The following is an 18,264-nucleotide window of genomic DNA, read 5'->3' on the forward strand; positions in this document are numbered from 1 at the left end:
TGATTCAGCTACTAAGACCAAAAGAATCAATTAAGAACTAGCTAAAAAAATTAAAATCAAAAAAAATTTTAAATAAATAAAATTTAAAAAAAGTAAACTATTCAAGCTTGATACTGAATAGGTTTAAAAAGTAAAACAGGACTTCCCTGGTGGCACATTGGTTGGGAATCCGCCTGCCAACACAGGGGACAGGGGTTCAATCCCTGGTCCAGGAAGATGCCACATGCCACAGAGCAACTAAGCCCGTGTGCCACAACTACTGAAGCCCACATGCCTAGAGCCCGTGCACCGCAAGAAAGAGTAGCCCCCGCTCAACGCAACTAGAGAAAGCCTGCGCGCAGCAACGAAAACCCAACGCAGCCAAAAATAAATAAATAAATAAATTTATATATATATATATATATATATATATTTTATATATATATATATTTTTATATATATATATAAAAAAAGTAAAACAAAATCCAAAATGTTCTTATAGTTTATGTAATTTGAAATACTATTTACTAAATGTCAACATTTCAATTCATAGTGATTAAACAATTTTAAGTTCATGAACACAAAATTAAAATTTCTTAAGCCCCCTTTCCCCCCTCTATTATTCCCAAATACCTGGACCTATATTAAGTAGAGTGCGTCCATTCAGAAACATGCTCATGCTTTGATTAGAAGTGCTAATTTTAGGAGAACCATCACGAATAAAGCCTGTAAGCAGACAATGTAGACGCTCCACCCAGATTCCCTCTGGCCCCATTTTTGTGTCCTCTCATCCACACCAATTTAGGTATTTTTTGTTTGTTTTCAATTTTTTTTTATATTGGAGTATAGCTGATTAACAATGGTGCGTTACTTTCAGGTGTACTGCAAAGTGATTCAGTTATACATATACGCATATCTATTCTTTTTCAAGTTCTTCAATTTAGGTTTTTTTTTTTTTAATTTGTTGATAGCCTGTACCTAGGGTTCTTCGCAGGATTGCCCTCAAGCTACTAGAGAGACTTTGCCTGCACTCTCAGAGAGTCACAAGTAAGGTCAGGTGCTAAAGTATAGAAGCCCAGCTCCCTTGCCTTGGATTAGAACAGTTTTAAGGTGAAATTTATGTAACAGATTTTTCTCTCTGGGATTAGGATGAAGCCTAACCTCTGCATTTTCCTGCTCAGAGATCAGATTTCTGTCTGAGATCACACTCATTCTTTGTTTCTTGCACTTCAATATCTTACTTCCCCCACTCCCTTCCTGGGTATCCCCTGGGAATAATTCCTAAATAAATCACTTGCACACTACTCTCCATTTCAGGGTTTGTTTCTGGGGAACTTGATCTACAACCATTAGTGCTAGAAATGGGTCTAGGAAGCATACTCTCTAAGGACAGGATTCTGGAATTGGATTGATTGTTTGGCAATGGCAACAGAAATTCCATTCCTGGTGGTAAAATTTTTGGTATCCTATAGTGTTACACCACCAAGATTTTTCATATGTAGTGAACTCGACTTGGATAAAGTAGAAGAGAATATGGCTCATGCAATCTCTCCAGCATTTGAAAAATGTGGTAGAATGCACAATGGATCTTGTTAGGGTTATAGAAATGTTCTAAAACTGGATTATGCTGATAGTTGCACAACTCAATAAATTTACCAAAAATACAGAATTATACATTTAAGACAGGTGAATTTTATGGTGTGTAAACTGTACCTCAATAAAGCTGTTTAAAAAATGTCCCAAATTATTCCCTTCCTTGTACCCAAGTCCCCTATTAAGAAATGCAATCTATTTCCCCATCCCTTAATGAGGCTGGCCTTGTGATTTCCTTCTCCCAAAAGAATGTGACAGACATAACAGCACATAAGTCCTGATGCTAAGGCTAAAGGCACCCTACAAATTTCCACTCATTCTCTTGGAACCCTACCACTGCTTTGTGAATAATTCACCTGGTAACCTGCCAGGTGACAAAAGAAAACATGGCCAATCTCCCTCATCACCCCAACCACTAGACAGCCAATGGCCAGTCATACAAGTAATGCCACCTTGGACCAGCCAACCCCTAGCCAACCTACCAACTGACCATGGATGCATGAGAAAATGAGAGAATCCAGCCACAACTGGCCAAGCCAGACCCAGATAAACAGAACCACTCAAGTGACCACTGACCCATAAGCGATAATAGTTACTATTTTAAGTATATTGTTATACAACACTAGATAGCTGATACAGTGATATGGGGTAAATAATAATCATAAAGACTATGGGTCATCAAGGGACTATGCAACCAGAGCAAGCCATCATGAGCTGGGTGCTATCATACCCACGAAGCTGTAAGATCAGGAAGATACAGCAGTACTCCATCATAAAGCGTGAGTGGTATATCCAAGTAAATAGGAATAGATAATGAGAACAGACTTATGAGCATTCCAGTGATCAGCTGGAAGAAGAGGGAAAAAACCTGTGTCTGGTTCATGGATGGATCATCTTGGTACATTGGTACAAGCTGAAAATGAACTGTTGCTGCACTGTAGCCCCACTAAGGGGCTGCACTGTAGCCCCACTAAGGGACTGCCCCGGAACACAGGAGTAAGACAAAATCCTACACTGTGCAGAGTTTGAGAAATGCACCTCTTTATCCACTTTGTGTGGAGAGAAAAGTGGGTCAGTGGACCCCTGGATGGTGGCAAATGGTTTGGATGGATGGTCAGGGGCCTGGAAGGAATAAGACTGGAAGATCAGGGAGAAATGATTTATGGAAGAGGTTTATGGATAGTCATATAGAAGTATGTACAAAGGGTGAAGATCTGTTTCACATGTTAATGCTCACCAGAGAACTCCACTGAAGAGACATTAAGTCTCTTACTGTCTCCACTTAAGAAACAATCACGCAGGGTAACTTGTCCAGTAGCTGCCATTCAATCTCTGTACTCAGCCATCCAAGTACTTCCACAAAAGGGCCCATGAATAACAGCCATGGTGGCAGAGATAAAAGCTCTGAATGCACCCTACAATAGGGGCTCCCCTTCAATAAGGCTGGTTTAGCTACTGATGCTGCTGAATGTCCAACTGGTCAGCAGCAGAGGCTGATCCCCAGCCCGTGATTGAGTACTATCATTTAAGGAAACTAACCAGTCATTTGGTGATAAGTTGATTACATTAGACACCTTCCATCCCAGAACGGGTAGCAATTAATTCTGGTTGGGATTGGCATATATTTTAGGTTTGCTTTTGCCTTTCCTGCCCACAGTGCCTTGGCTGCATTGCTCTCTGAGGGCTCATACGAGTATATGATTTATTAACATGAAATCTCACATAACACCATCCTGGAACGAGAAACCCACTTTATACAAAAGAAAAGGAGGTACAATAAGGGCATATGACCAAAGGCTCCATTGGTCCTACCACACCATATTACCTCAAAGCTGATGGCCAATAGCCCTTAAAGGTGCTTAGAGATGATCTCATTAGGAACTGGGTGCCCTTCAAGACACAATATATAGCACAAACCAACAAGCCATTACATTTATAGAGAATACATGGGTCTGGAAGCAAGAAGCAGAAGTAGGAATGCCCCCACTAAGTATCACTCTTGATAACACTCTTGTGCTTCTTGTCCCCTCAATTCAGATTCTGTGGGTCCAGAGGTCCTGGTTTCCAGAGTGGGGACATTTTCACTGGGGGGACAGGAAGAGTCCCATTTAATCTAAAGCTATGGCTGCTACCTACTCATTTTGGGCTTCTCATGCTGGCAGATCAACAGGCAAAGAAAGGAGTTACCATACTGTAACTGACTTTGATTATTATAAGCGGGCAGGGTTGCTGCTATATAATGAGGGCAGGAAGAATATGTTTGGAATAAAGGAAATTGACCAGGGAATCCTTAGTGCTCTCATGCTCAGTTTTAACTCTGAATGGGCAAATACAGCAATCACAGCCTGAGAAGTACACAGTGACCAGGGGCTCAGATCCCTCAGAGAAGAAGATCTGTCATACCACCAGGCAAACCATTAAGACCAGAAGTGTTAGTGGAAAATGCAGTGAATCTAGAATGGATGGTAAAAGTAGATAATAATATCAGTTATAGCCTCAAGGCTATTTGTAGCAATAAGGACAAAAAGAACTGCAGCTCATCCCACTAACCCTCCTTTTTTTAATATTCTCACCCAGAAATTGAAAAGCATCAATGTGAAGAATCTATAATAAGATGGAATGAACTTAATAGTGATGCTCTATCAGAGCCCCCTCAGATCGCTGTTTATACTTCTCACACATCTAGACTATTATGTTTTCAACAGCCAGCACCTGCAGTTCTTCAGAAGACTGCCTTTGGGCTATTTCAAATATTTTACGCATCTAGGCAGAGCCAAAAGCCCCAAGGCAGCTGTTAACCAAAAACAGTGCAGTATGGAAATATGAAAGCCCATCTTCCTTACTTCTAGTTGAAAGAAGCCCAGACCTCCTGCTGGATCAAGATGAGGCCCACTCTCTGTGGGACTTTTATCTAAGGTGACATCCTTAGTTGGCTTCCTCCCCTTCCCAGTCCTGCTTTCCTTACTCTGTCTCGCCTTACTGGTCTCGCCTATGAGTACTTCCTTAATAAGGCATTTGCAAAAGTATACTTCCTTAATAAGGCATTTGCAAAAGTATATTCATCTAGAGCCTGCTTCTAGGAAGTCCAAACTTTAAAAAATTTAATTGTGATGGTATAAAAAGTATTATTAGCCCAGAACAAGGATTAGAAATTTAGGGTTCATCAGACAACTCAAAGTGGAACAACTGAGACTTCCCCAAAGTGTGGTGAATATGGTGGACTGGCATGCAAAGTCCATTACTACCACCTTTCAGTGTACCTCCCTGTTCTACAGAAGCCAGAAAGCTAAAAAACTACATTTCCAAGTTAGTGTTCAAGATTTAAGGTAAATTACATATACTTGTGCAAGATATGGGAAATGGAAATAGGGAGAGGTCATGTGTTCTGCTACTTCTGGTGGTTAACATCAACGTGGGGGTATCTGGTTTTCCTGTAGAGGATTTCCGCATTTGGCAGTGGCAGCACAGTTTTACAGATAACAGCTTTCATGCCAGCTTCCAATTCAGCTGTTCACTTCATGATAGCCAGAAGCATCTTTGGTGACCTGATCTGGGGCATGGCTCTCAAAATCATTCCTGAAAGCATAACCTAGAGTCTACATTTTCAGCTTTCCTAATGATTCTGTAAGCCATTTAATGCTCTCTGTATGGAAATACCTTTGTGCGTAAACTAGCTAGAGTGAATTTTGTTCCCTCCAGCTGGACTCCAAATACACAAATTTTGTTACTAGAAGTGGGATGCTACCATAACAAACCTATAATATGCAGAACTAGCTCAGTAGGAAGGTAGAGGGTAAGAACACAGATATTACAGACTGGAAAGCTGGTGACTATTGTTATATTTCAGCAAAATATTTACAGAACTGTTATCTGTAATGTCTTGGGAGGCAGACCTCAAAGGAAAAGGTTGAGACAATTAAGAACACTGGTCTGTGTTAGTGCTTCTTACTGCTTACAGTGAGGTTCTATTCAAGACAGATAAATCTGGGCAAGAACTAGCCAGCTTGCAATCAAGGATGAAAAGGAATACATTTCTCTGTGCCAATGGCCTAGAATTAAAATTGTGTGGTAACTTGAGACCATATGGGACTAAAAAAATCCAACTGCTTCTAATTCTCAAATTGAGGCAATGATAAGAGGTAACTGGAGAAGTAGTTTTGTGAAAAACTGATGTTAATATTAGGGAAAACTGCGTGAGGGTGTACAGGTACATTCTATACTATCTTCGCAACTTTCCTGTAAATCTAAAATTATTCCAAAATTTATTAAAAGAACCAAAATAACAACAAAAATATTGGCCCCAATTCTTTCTCAAGCCTATAAAAGCCTGCTTGTTCTACCTTTAAAGAAACTTCTAGACTTCTAAAGCTTCCAGACTTCTAACTTCCAGAACTACACCAGCATGACGTAGGCTACAAAAGCTGAATGGCTCCAAAGAACATAGTCTTCAAAATCCCCTTCAGCTATGGCCTTGAAAGATAACAGACAAAGGAAATCAATCAAAGGGCAAAGCCAGGAGTCATATGGAGTACAATGAGCAAGCGTTTCTCGTTTCTCCCAGAGGATAGGACAGAGACTGCTACATGGGCTAATGAAGAACTTATTCCACTGCTTTCACTGTCTTCACAATTTCTGCCTAACAAGATTTTATCTCTGCTATAGACCAATGACTCCTCAGTTTCCTATTCTTATCTTTTCTAAACGGTAACTTTTATTGTGGTTATCCTGTGCCTACTCCAGCAATGCATAATGAATGATATGTGTATGGAGATGGGAGTGAGGAATGCAGATTAACCTGCCTCTTAGTTTTTAGGTGTCAGACCATGAGGTGCATGGTCCAAGGCACACCTGGACCTTATGCAGAGAACTGCACATAACCCAGAGATCCTGGACTCTGAGCTGGATACAATGACTAAATGAGACATGGAGGTTATCTCCAGCAGGGTGAAGGTAGGAGTACTCTATATACGAGAAGAATGATAAACAGAGGTTAAGTCTGTGGCTAGAAGAGTAAACTATGGCAGACTGTTAGTTGTCCCCAAATAACCATTGTACTCTTCTGCCATAATAGTAGAATTTGGGCTAGGCATTTCCCAGACCTTCTCATAACTGGATATAACCACATGACTAAGTTCCAGCCAATGTGATACGCACAAAAGTGGTGTGTACAATTTTCAGCCTACACGAGAGCAGTATGCCCTCCCTTTGCTCCTTTCCTCCTTCCCAATAGGAATACAGACATGAGAGTGGAGGCTGAAGCTATCCTGGTTCATAAAATGGAAGCTACTTATTAAGAATGGCAGATCGGGCTTCCCTGGTGGCGCAGTGGTTGAGAATCTGCCTGCTAATGCAGGGGACACGGGTTCGAGCCCTGGTCTGGGAAGATCCCACATGCCACGGAGCAGCTGGGCCCGTGAGCCACAACTACTGAGCCTGCGCGTCTGGAGCCTGTGCCCCGCAACGGGAGGGGCCGCGATAGTGAAAGGCCCGCGCACCGCGATGAAGAGCGGTCCCCGCACCGCGATGAAGAGTGGCTCCCACTTGCCGTAACTAGAGAAAGCCCTCACACGAACCGAAGACCCAACACAGCCAAAAATAAATAAATAAATAAATAAAGTAGCTATAAAATTTAAAAAAAAAAAAAAAAAAAAGAATGGCAGATCAACAAGATAGAAGGAACTTGAATCCATGGTCATTGTAGTTTAAGATACCACACCAGTCTTATCACCTACCTAGATTTTTGTATCTGTTACAGCAACAGAACCAAGAACCCAATTACTATATAAAGTTTCTTTAGCTTTTTCCCAACTCCTTTCTGGTGACCCTTTGACCTTGAACACCAGTTAACTGAATAGCAACTGATTTCTGTTAAGGTATTACCTGGCAACTGTGTAATAAGTTTTCTCTCCCAAAAGACAGACAGACAAACTAACAAACAAAACCCACAACCCATCCATTATGAGGAAGAGAACTGTGAGCTGGTGACTATCCTATTGCAGGTATGCCCTTTTGTTCAACACAAAAAATAGCTCCAAAAGATTGACGCTCCTTGCCTAGAACCTATGCAGGGTTTTATTTTATTTTTTTATTGGAGTATAATTGCTTTACAATGTTGTGTTAGTTTCTGTTGTACAATGAAGTGAATCAGCTATATGTATACCTATATCCTCTCCCTCTTGGACTTCCCTCCCAGCTCCCCATCCCACCCATCTAGGTCATCACAGAGCATCGAGCTGAGCTCCCTGTGCTGTACAGCAGGTTCCCATCAGCTATCTATTTTACACACAGTAGTGTATTTATGTCAAACCTAACCTCCCAATTCGTCCCACCCTCCCCTTCCCCCACTGTGTCCACATGTCTACCTAAGCTAACTTTTCACATGAATAAGGTAAAAAAATTTTTTTACAGGTAAAGGGAAGAGGGAAGGAAGGGGGTCCATGCTAAAAGAGTAGCCAACAAGAAACACTTATTTAGAGTTCTTCAGCTCTATCCTTCTTCTAAGTGCTGCAAATAAAAAAAGCTAGGATGGGAGAAGTGCACGGGAATGACCAAAGCAATACTAATGGCCAAATCCTCTCCCTATTGAGCCCATAACCTACTGTCACCAAAATACTCTAAATCTTGTTCTTCTATCTTTGGGATTCCCATAAACTGAACACCATCCCAATCTTCTCTAGTGGTTGTAATTACCAATATAAGAAACACTGATCTAGTGCCATAAAAGTTCTTAAAGCAACTTACGACGATGAATCATTTTCTTTAGGGTAATCTTCATTCAGCTCTGAGCCAGATGATAGCATTCTTTTCCTCTTTTCAGTCCTATAAAAAACAGAGAAAAAAACGTTATTTTTAAAAAGTTGTAATTCATACTATTAAAAAGTATAAACCAACATACTCAAGAACAAGAACCGTGACTACTGCTATCTAATTCTCTGCACCACATTTAAATTAATATACTGTGTATCTGCAAGCTCTATATGTGTCACTAACATAAATCACAAGACAAATACTAATTATCTCCAAAAAACACACTTCACACTTTCTTCTTCTAACTGGAAAAATCTCCTTCTTTTTCTCAAATTATCGGTTTTTCTAAAAGGCCTGAAAAACATTTATAAACAGGCAGAGCTAATGACTAAGAAAGAAAAAAAGTCTTTCATACCTATTTTCTAATAACCCTGATCTAAGAGGTGTGGATGTAGATGTCAAAGAGGGAACTGTCCGGGTAGCAGTTACTCCACTTCCTGCTGCGGCCTTAATCGATCCTCTACCTGGATTACCAAGAACTTTTCGAAATGGAATATCATCTTTAGTTTCCAAACTTCCTCTTTTTGAAGAGACCTATAAGAATAAAGTTTAACACAGCCAGTTCTTCAAATTAATTGGCATACTTTTAGACCAGTGATCCTCATATAGGGAACTTTTAAAAAATACCCACAACTGGAGACCCAACTCCAGAGATTCTAGCCTATTTGGTATGGGGGTGAGGCCCATTCATCAGCACTTTTTTTAAAGCACTCTAGGTGATTCTAATGTACGGTCAGTGTCAGAAATTAAGCTTGACGCATATTTTCCTATAGTATTCTTGTAAACTTACAAATTCCACAGCATTCCTGGAAGCAGAAAGGAATCTGCTTTGAATTACTGATTTAAAAAAAAGGACTCACATACACAAGACAAGGTTCTAGTGACCAGCATGAAACACATTTTTAGGGAAAAAAATCCAATTATGATAATTTAAAGTGACATAAATGTGAGAAAAAGGAGCAATAATGATATTTAGTTGCCACAATTCAAATGCCAAGTCATATGTACAGCATATGACTTTTGAGGGGGTTCTAGTTTGGAGAAATGAAACAAATATATATAACAATGGGGAGACTGAAAGTGAAATAGAGCCTACTGGCAGAAGATGAATCAAAGAATCTACCCCCAAAACACATTAAAAACATTCAAAGATAATGCACACTTTACACATATTAGTTGGAAAACAGTGTTTTTGACCAGCATTCTGCCAGATAAGTTTTATAACTCTACATTAAGAGCTATGTGATTACCTCTATGGAAAATATTTCCAATTACCTTCTACAGAATTACAATCTTAGAATAAGAAAGAAAAAATCTCTGAGGTCATCTGGATGAACGATTTAAAAGTTAAATTTATTTTCAAATGGGTAAATCATTCTCAAGATTCAAAAAAATCAAAATACTGTTATAAAAGCCACATACGGAGAAGTCTCATCACCCCAATGCCATTCACCCAGTTCTTCCACTTCCCATCCTCCTACACCTTATAAGTATTCTTCTATTGTTTTTATGCAAATGAAAATCAATATTTTATTCTTGTTATACAAACAGTAGCATACTATATGCATACTGTTTTGCATATTTTTCAACCTTTTTTGACCATGACCCCATAGCGAGAAATATTTTACATCACAACATATTACACATACATATAAATAAAACCAGAAGTTTCAGAAACCAATACTTTTCCTTACTATGCATAATACCTTCTCTATTGTTTTCTCCTCTATTCCTTTTTTATTTAATGCTAGTCACAATCCACAAAATTGATTTTATAATCTCACTAATGGGAATCATTACTTGTGAAAGTATATTTGCTTCTGCTAGATATGTTAACACTTATAGTTTAAATATTCTAACACGTTAAATTTCTACCTATAAATGGATCAATCTCAAAGTAATTATACTGAGTGAAAAATCCAGACAAAAAAAATTATACACTGATCCCATTTATATAAAACTCTAGAAAATGCAAAGTAATCTAGAGTGACACAGAGCAATTCATTTGTGGCTTAGGGATAGGGGCCAGACAGGGAGCTGGAGAGAAGGATTACAAAGGGGGATAAAGAAGCTTTTAAGGGTTATAGCTATGTTCACTAGGTTGATTATGGTGATGATTTTGCAGGTATGTACATAAGTCAAAAATGTATCAAATTGCACACTTTAAATATGTGCAATTTACTGCATATCAATCGTACCTCAATTAAAATGTAAAAAAAAAACAAAAAAAACCCCAACTTGTAAAAAGAAATTAACAAAAATGAAATCTTATTCATTGATTGCTTAGTCCAGTAAATGGTTTAAGTAATCAATCTATCTGCACAGCCAAACAGAATTCATCCTTTTACTTACAGGGGAGCTTCAAAGTTTCTTTTTACACCTGGTTTACCTTTGTAAGACAAATTAAAAGAGACACAGGACTGCTAAGTTGCAATAGTGCACAGTAAGTCTCATGGCTGGCTGAATATTTATGAAAGAAAAACTATTTAAAAAGCAAACAGAAGACCCAACAAAACAGTCTGGTATCATATAGTATAGAGGCAAAGTTCATAATGTAGAACAGACCCAAAAAGCATCAAAGAAATAATAGCAGCAAACATTTATGGGGTTGTTAGTATATGGTATCATGGGCTAAGCACTTTTACAACATGCATTATCTCATAACAACCCTTAAAATATTATTGCTGTCTTAATTTTACAGATGGGTACTAAGGCTCAGGATACTTAAGGAACTTCTCTCCAATGACCTACAGCTAGTAAGTGGCAGCACCAAGTCTCAAACCCACATCTAACTCCAAAGCTATGTTCTTAAAAACTACACTGTGGTAAATTTCAGATATGTGGAAAGTACCCTTGAGATAATGCAAGAATTACTAGACATTACAGTCTAAATTCTACTTCCTGCAACTACCTTATAGAATGTCTATCTAAGATTATCTTTTTTTTTAAAAAAAGCTAAAACGATTCAAATAAACATACCTGATTGTCTGAGTAAGACAGCTGCCTGTTGGTTTCCTTCTGTGAGGTCCTGCTGCCCAGAATAGCTCCAAAACTACCAGAACCCTGAGAAGGTTTCATGGCTGGTGGAAAAAAAAAAAAAAAATCTCAAATCACTTACTTTAATAAAGAGATTTGTCATTATTATTATTTAATATTGAGGAAACAGAAACAGGAAAAATAAAACAAATCAAAGTGCTTATCTGACAGAAAGTAATTCTGATATATACAGTAAATAAAATTTAGAACTAGGATCAAGCAAAAAATTAAATAACTATGCAAAAATTTGGAAACATGTATTGATAATAGAAGGGTAAATTTTTAAATGCAAAAAGAAAATGCTAGAAATTCTCCTATATAAATATTTGCTAATTAACACTATAGAAAAGTTAGTCACTGTGTATCTATGGCATGAACATGGACACTGGATGCTAAGGACATGTGTCAGAATCAGTGACTGATATACTTCCAGTAATGTATATGCCAAAACATTCTCTGTAAGTTCAGCAAACAGACTAAATGGCTTCTATTCTAAAGAAATCAATGCTAGTTTAAAGAACATGCAAAGTAATGTATAAATATGAATTTTTATATATTTTAAAAAGTATTTTAAGGGAATTCCCTGGCAGTCCAGTGGTTAGGACTCTGTGCTTCCACTGCTGGGGGCTGGGGTTCAATCCCTGGTCGGGGAACTAAGATCCCACAAGCTGTGGTGTGGCCCCTACCCCCCCCCAGAAAAAAGTATTTTACATTTTAATTTCATTAACTTCTCACTGATGATCATTTGGAATGTTTTAATTTAAAGACATTGCAAATAATGCCGAACATCCTTTTACATATCTTCTTGCACTAATGGAACAACTTTCATAGGATAAAACTCTTTAGAAAAAGAATGTTGGTGTAAAGGATGTACAATTTTAAACTAAATTGATATTATCACTATTCCTCAAAAAAAAAAAATCTCTAAGCTCCTACCAAGTGTATGAGAGTATCTTGTCTCCCCTCACACTACTGCCAATGTGATAGTAAGAATTTGTATTTGTTTAATTACTGGTGAAGTTGAGAATTTTTTCGTGTTTATGGGCCACCTGTTTTCCTTCCTGAATTTCGTGTATGTCCATTTCTCTACTGAATTGTCTTTTTTCTTACTGATTTGGAAAGTCAGTATTTATATATTAGCAATATTAACTCTGTCATTGTGGCTGAAGTTTTCTTCCTTTGTCTTTTCTTTTTTCCTTGTCAGAGATCACTTAAATTTTTTACACAGTCCAAGTTATTAATCTTTTCCTTTATTTATTTATTTTAAAAATTTATTTATTTATTTTTATTTTTGGCTGCGTTGTGTCTTCGTTGCTGTGTGCGGGCTTCTCTCTAGTGGCGAGCGGGGGCTACTCTTGGTTGCGGTGCGCAGGCTTCTCATTGCAGTGGCTTCTCTTGTTGTGGAGCAAGGGCTCTAGGTGCGCGGGCTTCAGCAGCTGTGGCATGTGGGCTCTAGAGCGCAGGCTCAGTAGTTGTGGTGCACGGGCTTAGTTGCTCTGCGGCATGTGGGATCTTCCTGGACCAGGGCTCGAACCCGTGTCCCCTGCATTGGCAGGCGGATTCTCAACCACTGCGTCACCAGGGAAGCCCTCTTTTCCTTTATTGATTCTGGTTTTATGTCATACTCAGAAAGGTTTTTCCCATCCACATATTATGTTAAAATCCATTCTACCCTTCTAATAATACTTTTATCACCTTTTTTTTTACATTCAAATCTTTGATCAATGTAAAATCTATTTAGATGAAGGAGTAAGATAAGGATCCAGTTTTATTATCTTCTTAAATGGTTAGCTGGTTATCCTATTTATAGACAACAATGTTCATCTAATATTAGTCTTTTTCCCATTCATTTCAAACACCACATATTATACTTTAAATGTTTCACACTTTTCAAAGTATTTTTATATTCATTAGCTTACTCTAGTCTGCAAAGTACATATTATCACTTCTGGGCAGCTAAGGCAACTTAAACGCAACTTGCCTAAGAGTACAGAGTCCACAGCTAGCCACTCTAAAAGCAGTAATGACTTACTGAGTGTCTATCCTGTGCCAGTCATGCTTTACATTAATGAGCTCTAATTTTTTATTAAGCAGTGAAATTAAGGTGAGAAAACATTCATTTTAGAGATGAGGAAACTGAAACTCAGTTATTAAGGGAGCTGCCCAAAACCACACAGGAAATAACAAGTAGAGCTAGGATTCAAACCCAAACCTGTTTAGGTCCAAAGCTCATGTTTTTCCATTATGCCACGTTGTTCAGACTCAAACTTGGGCCCCAGTCTACTGTGCTTTCCACTCTAATGTGTTTATTTATTTATTTATTTATTTATTTATTTAATTTTTAAATTTTTGGCTGCATTGGGTCTTCGTTGCTGTGTGCGGGCTTCCTCTAGTTGTGGCGAGCAAGGACTACTCTTCACTGCGGTGCACGGGCTTCTCATCGCAGTGGCTTCTCTTGTTGTGGAGCATGGGCTCTAGGTGCGTGGGCTTCAGTAGTTGTGGCACGTGGGCTCTAGAGCTCAGGCTCAGTACTTGTGTCACACGGGCTTAGTTGCTCCGCGGCATGTGGGATCTTCCCGGACCAGGGATAGATCCTGTGTACCCTGCATTGGCAGGCGGATTCGTAACCACTGTGCCACCAGGGAAGTCCCCTCTAATGTATTTAGAGACATGCTTTTCTTACACACATCAATTCTTAAAACAGTGATTCAATTAATATGATGGAATAAAACAAATATAGAAATACAGACATAATCCCTGATATATTCTAAACTTTCAAACGGTACTCAATTCCTTGATTCTAAAATTCAATATTTAGAAGACTGACATAGTTCAGATTTGGTAACATGAACACATAATGAATAGAAACCAAATGGCAAACAACCGTAAAAAAATTTTTTAAACAAGAAAATAGTGTATGAAATAGAGGTATTAATTAAATCCAAGCAAGGCAGCATTGCTACATCTTCATTTTTTAAATGTTTTTAATGTGTTATATTTAAGTTAAAAAACTCAAAAGTTTGTCAACTATAAAATATCAGTAATAACAAAGTACTGATGATGATAGAGCTGGAGACTAACAATAATAGTGGAAAACTCATTTTAAGCAACAGATTATTCCTAAAAAGATGCCTACAAATATATATTTTTAAAAAATCAAAACATTTTAAATGAAAGGGGCTGGAGGAGGTAGGGGAATCTTATCATACTCTGTGATTTTCTATAGTACCTTCTGTTTTCATAGCAAGAGTAAAACCTCAGAATAAGTTTCATATAAAAAAGTAAGTATATAAGATTTATGTAACAAGGTAAGTTTTCCCAATTGTAATTTAAATCCTACTCCTTTTCTAGACACACTCTTTCATGGAATCTTTAGGGTGTTCTACATATAAGATCATGTCATCTGAGAACAAAGATAAATTTACTTCTTCCTTTCCAATTTTATTTCTTTTTCTTGCCTAAGTGCTCTGGCTAGGACTTCCAGTACTATGTTGAATAGAATGGGTAAGAGAGGGCATCCTTTCCTGTTCCTGATCTCAGCAGAAAACCTTTCAGTTTTCCATCATTGAGCTATCGGCTGTTCATATAAGGCATTTATTATGCTGAGGTAAGGTAGTTTCCTTTAATTCCTACTTTGTTGAGTGTTTCTATCATGAAAGAATGTTAAATTTTATCAAACACTTTTTCTGCATCAAGATGATCATGTGGTTTTTGTCCTCAATTCTGCTAATTTGAATAATCACGTTGATAGATTTTTTCATATCTTGAACTATTCTTGTATTCCAGAAATAAATCCCGCTTGGTCATGGTATATAATTCTTTTAACGTGCTGTTGAATTAGGTCTACTAGTATTGTGTTGAAAATTTTTGCATCAGTATTCATGAGGGATACTGGTCTACTATCTAGTAATATTTTTATAACTGCTAATGTCAGACCCTGGGAGGATTAGTGCTCACCTGCATTAAGTCTGTTTTGATGAACTGCATCCAGAAACAACCTCATTTCCTCTGCATCCTTACTTGGTACTTTATCAATAGACAAGAAGCTGTTATCTTGTAGAGTTAACATTAGGCGGCTTTGTTTTGCTCCACTGGGTCGAAGCACCACATTTTTAATGTTATGACTTAGCTGATCAACACAAAAGGAAAAGTATCATTAAAAATGAATTATATATAAAAAAAAAAAAAATGAATTATAATGAAGCAGAAAAAGTTGTATAATGAATACTAAACTTTATACTTTCTAAGTTACACATTTCTTACTTTTTCCCATATTAATTTAGTTTTCTTTTTTTCCCCCCCAACCAAAAAGAGTTTCCATTTTTGACACATTTAAATCAAAGCTTTCACTTCTAGGAAAGGCAATCACATACTATTAAAATTTTACACAGTAATCCTAACACTCTTGATTTTTTTGGTAGGGAACTGCATATTTTCAAGTACAGTTATAAAGTTATAAAAACTAATAAGTTAATTTACAGAGCCTTGCTGGTTATACCATCACCAGTTTAGAAAGCCATATTGGATTAGAGGCTTTTTCTTTCTTCTTTTTTTTTGTTTAAACAAAAGCTTATAAAATATCTAGCAAGTGGTTTAAGCAGCTGCAATATAAAAGGATATACTAATCCAAACTATAATCCTCAAAAGAATTCCACTTCTCAAAAACACATCAACATAAACCTTTACCAGCATTAGAACATTCTTTTTTTCTTTTTTAACTGTCTAAGCAGGTTCATTTAACTTTCAATCACAAAGATCATAAGTACCCTGGAACTCCCTCAGCTTACTTCTCCCACTCCCCAGAACTGGTTCAATATAACTTGTCTTATACTCTTCCAGACTCTGGATATGTGCTATTAAGTGATAAATTTTCTTTTCTCTTGGTTGAAATTTTTCCAAGACTAAACTAATAAATCTTGCACTTTTTTAATCTAAATAATTCCTGCCAACCAGGCATCCTTATTCTCTAACACTCTCCCTCAGCAGGCATATTACAGAGGTTTCTAAAGCTGCCTTTTGCTGAAGACATAGCCTCTGAACAGCATAAAGAAAGAAGTAATAGCATTTCACAATTTTTTTTAATTAGGGAGAATTGACCTTTGACAATTTTTAGATAAGAATGAAAAATGAGTTTTACCAGACTTAATTTATTTATTTTAAACTTAAATGACATTTTTTACGCTTCAAAGTTGGTCTTAAATTCATGTCCTTGAGTAGAAATTCTATCATAAAACACAATAACTAGTTTCAGATGCTTTAACTCCAAAATATTTAAATCAGCAGTTTACCGTGCAAAAAGGAAAAGAGACTGCATAAAACCATTATTTCAGTCAATATGAGAATAATCTTGAACTTGATCATTTCAACAACTGAAAAATCCTAGCCAGTCATACAATTTTAGTTACTACCCATATGGTGAGGCCTCTCAGCCTTTTCTCTAAGTCCAGATCTCTGCCGGAGCTCCAGTTTTGTTTACCAAATGCCTAGTAGATACCACTATCTAAATGCCTGACACCTCAGAAAACTCATCTCTCCCAATCCTCATGCCCCAATTCTTCCCCTCTGCCCCCTATCAAAGACAAGATGAAAGGGACTGCCATCCACTCAAACCTAGGAATCTCCCCAGACTCTTTTCTCTCTCACCCCCCAAATCTAATGAATTAAATCTTCTTGAAATCTCTTCAAATCTACCCTTTCCTCCACCTGCTTCTCCCACTGTCTTTTCCTTTGCTCAGGACTTTCATTTCTCATCTAAACTCCCACAATAACCTCTTACACATCCTTATTCTCCCACTAGCTCTTGAAACAAAGTCATCCGCCTAGCTGTCAAATGAATTTAAACTTAAGATTCTTGGCTCCTTAGTATCTAAGTTCCCGTTAGTATGACAAACAAGATACTTCAAGATCTGGTTCCTATCTAGCTCTTCAGCCTCTACTTCTGCCATTCACTCCCTACTGTGCATTTATTTTAAAATAATTTTCTGGTTCCCTGAGTGTTGACTCACACTAGCATGTGTTTGTCCATTATAGAAATCACCTCCACCTTACCTCCACTATGTCTGGCAAATTCCTATCTATCTTCTAAATCCTCGGAGCACAAAACACTTCCTTCTTTGTGTTACCTCAGTATCTCTGAGATAATTTTACAGCTGAGAATGTATCTGGTTACTCTTAAGTTTGAGAAGAAAAGTGTCTCATTCAGCTCTGTATTCTTAGCCCTTAGCACAGTACCCACCACGGTAATCTGTAGGTGGTTAACAAATGAATGCTGAATGCAAATTCATCTAGAACTGAGATGAAGGTGTAATCACAGGTAGATTCCTCATGCTTCTAAAGATCTATGTTTGTTTAAGTATTTAAATATTTACTCAGTGCTAATTTGGGATGAGGACTGAAAGACTGAATCTCTATTTGAAAAAAATCTTTCTTTCATTGAGATGGGCAATTAGTAGATATATACATGTGGTAGAAACTATCGTTTCTATTACCCATGTCACCACCTCCAATCTATTTAAGAATATCTTTGATACATAAAATCATAATCAATGTATTTCCAAGTTTAAAAGCAAAGATAAATAGAAATTTTACTTCAGCTCTGGTTATCAAGCATAAAGTTTTATAAATTGTTCTTCAAGAGTACTTTAGAATGAATATTATACTTTTATATGATCTAATTAACAAATATAGCATTTTTTTTTTTTTTTTTTAAAACAATACAGTTTTTTTTTTTTTTTTTTTTTTTTATTTTTTATTTTTAAATTTATTTATTTTGGCTGTGTTGGGTCTTCGTTTCTGTGCGAGGGCTTTCTCTAGTTGCGGCAAGCGGGGACCACTCTTCATCGCAGTGCG

The 18,264-nt window shown here is 37.4% G+C and overlaps 1 protein-coding gene across 8 annotated transcripts in view; it reads right to left on the reverse strand.

Moving 5' to 3' along the window:
• The window catches only part of USP37 (ubiquitin specific peptidase 37), a 94,445-nt gene that overhangs the window by 64,547 nt on the left and 11,634 nt on the right, over nucleotides 1–18,264 (reverse strand). For all 8 annotated transcript variants that reach the window (XM_036859070.1, XM_036859069.1, XM_036859071.1 and 5 more), the window contains 4 exons: nucleotides 15,373–15,544; nucleotides 11,359–11,459; nucleotides 8,735–8,913; nucleotides 8,314–8,391 (listed from right to left, as the gene is read on the reverse strand). In XM_036859070.1, coding sequence (XP_036714965.1) covers nucleotides 8,314–8,391; nucleotides 8,735–8,913; nucleotides 11,359–11,459; nucleotides 15,373–15,544 — 530 coding nt within the window. The remainder of the gene's footprint in view (nucleotides 1–8,313; nucleotides 8,392–8,734; nucleotides 8,914–11,358; nucleotides 11,460–15,372; nucleotides 15,545–18,264) is intronic.

Source organism: Balaenoptera musculus, chromosome 7, assembly GCF_009873245.2.
Source record: "Balaenoptera musculus isolate JJ_BM4_2016_0621 chromosome 7, mBalMus1.pri.v3, whole genome shotgun sequence".
NCBI classification, from domain to species: domain Eukaryota; kingdom Metazoa; phylum Chordata; class Mammalia; order Artiodactyla; family Balaenopteridae; genus Balaenoptera; species Balaenoptera musculus.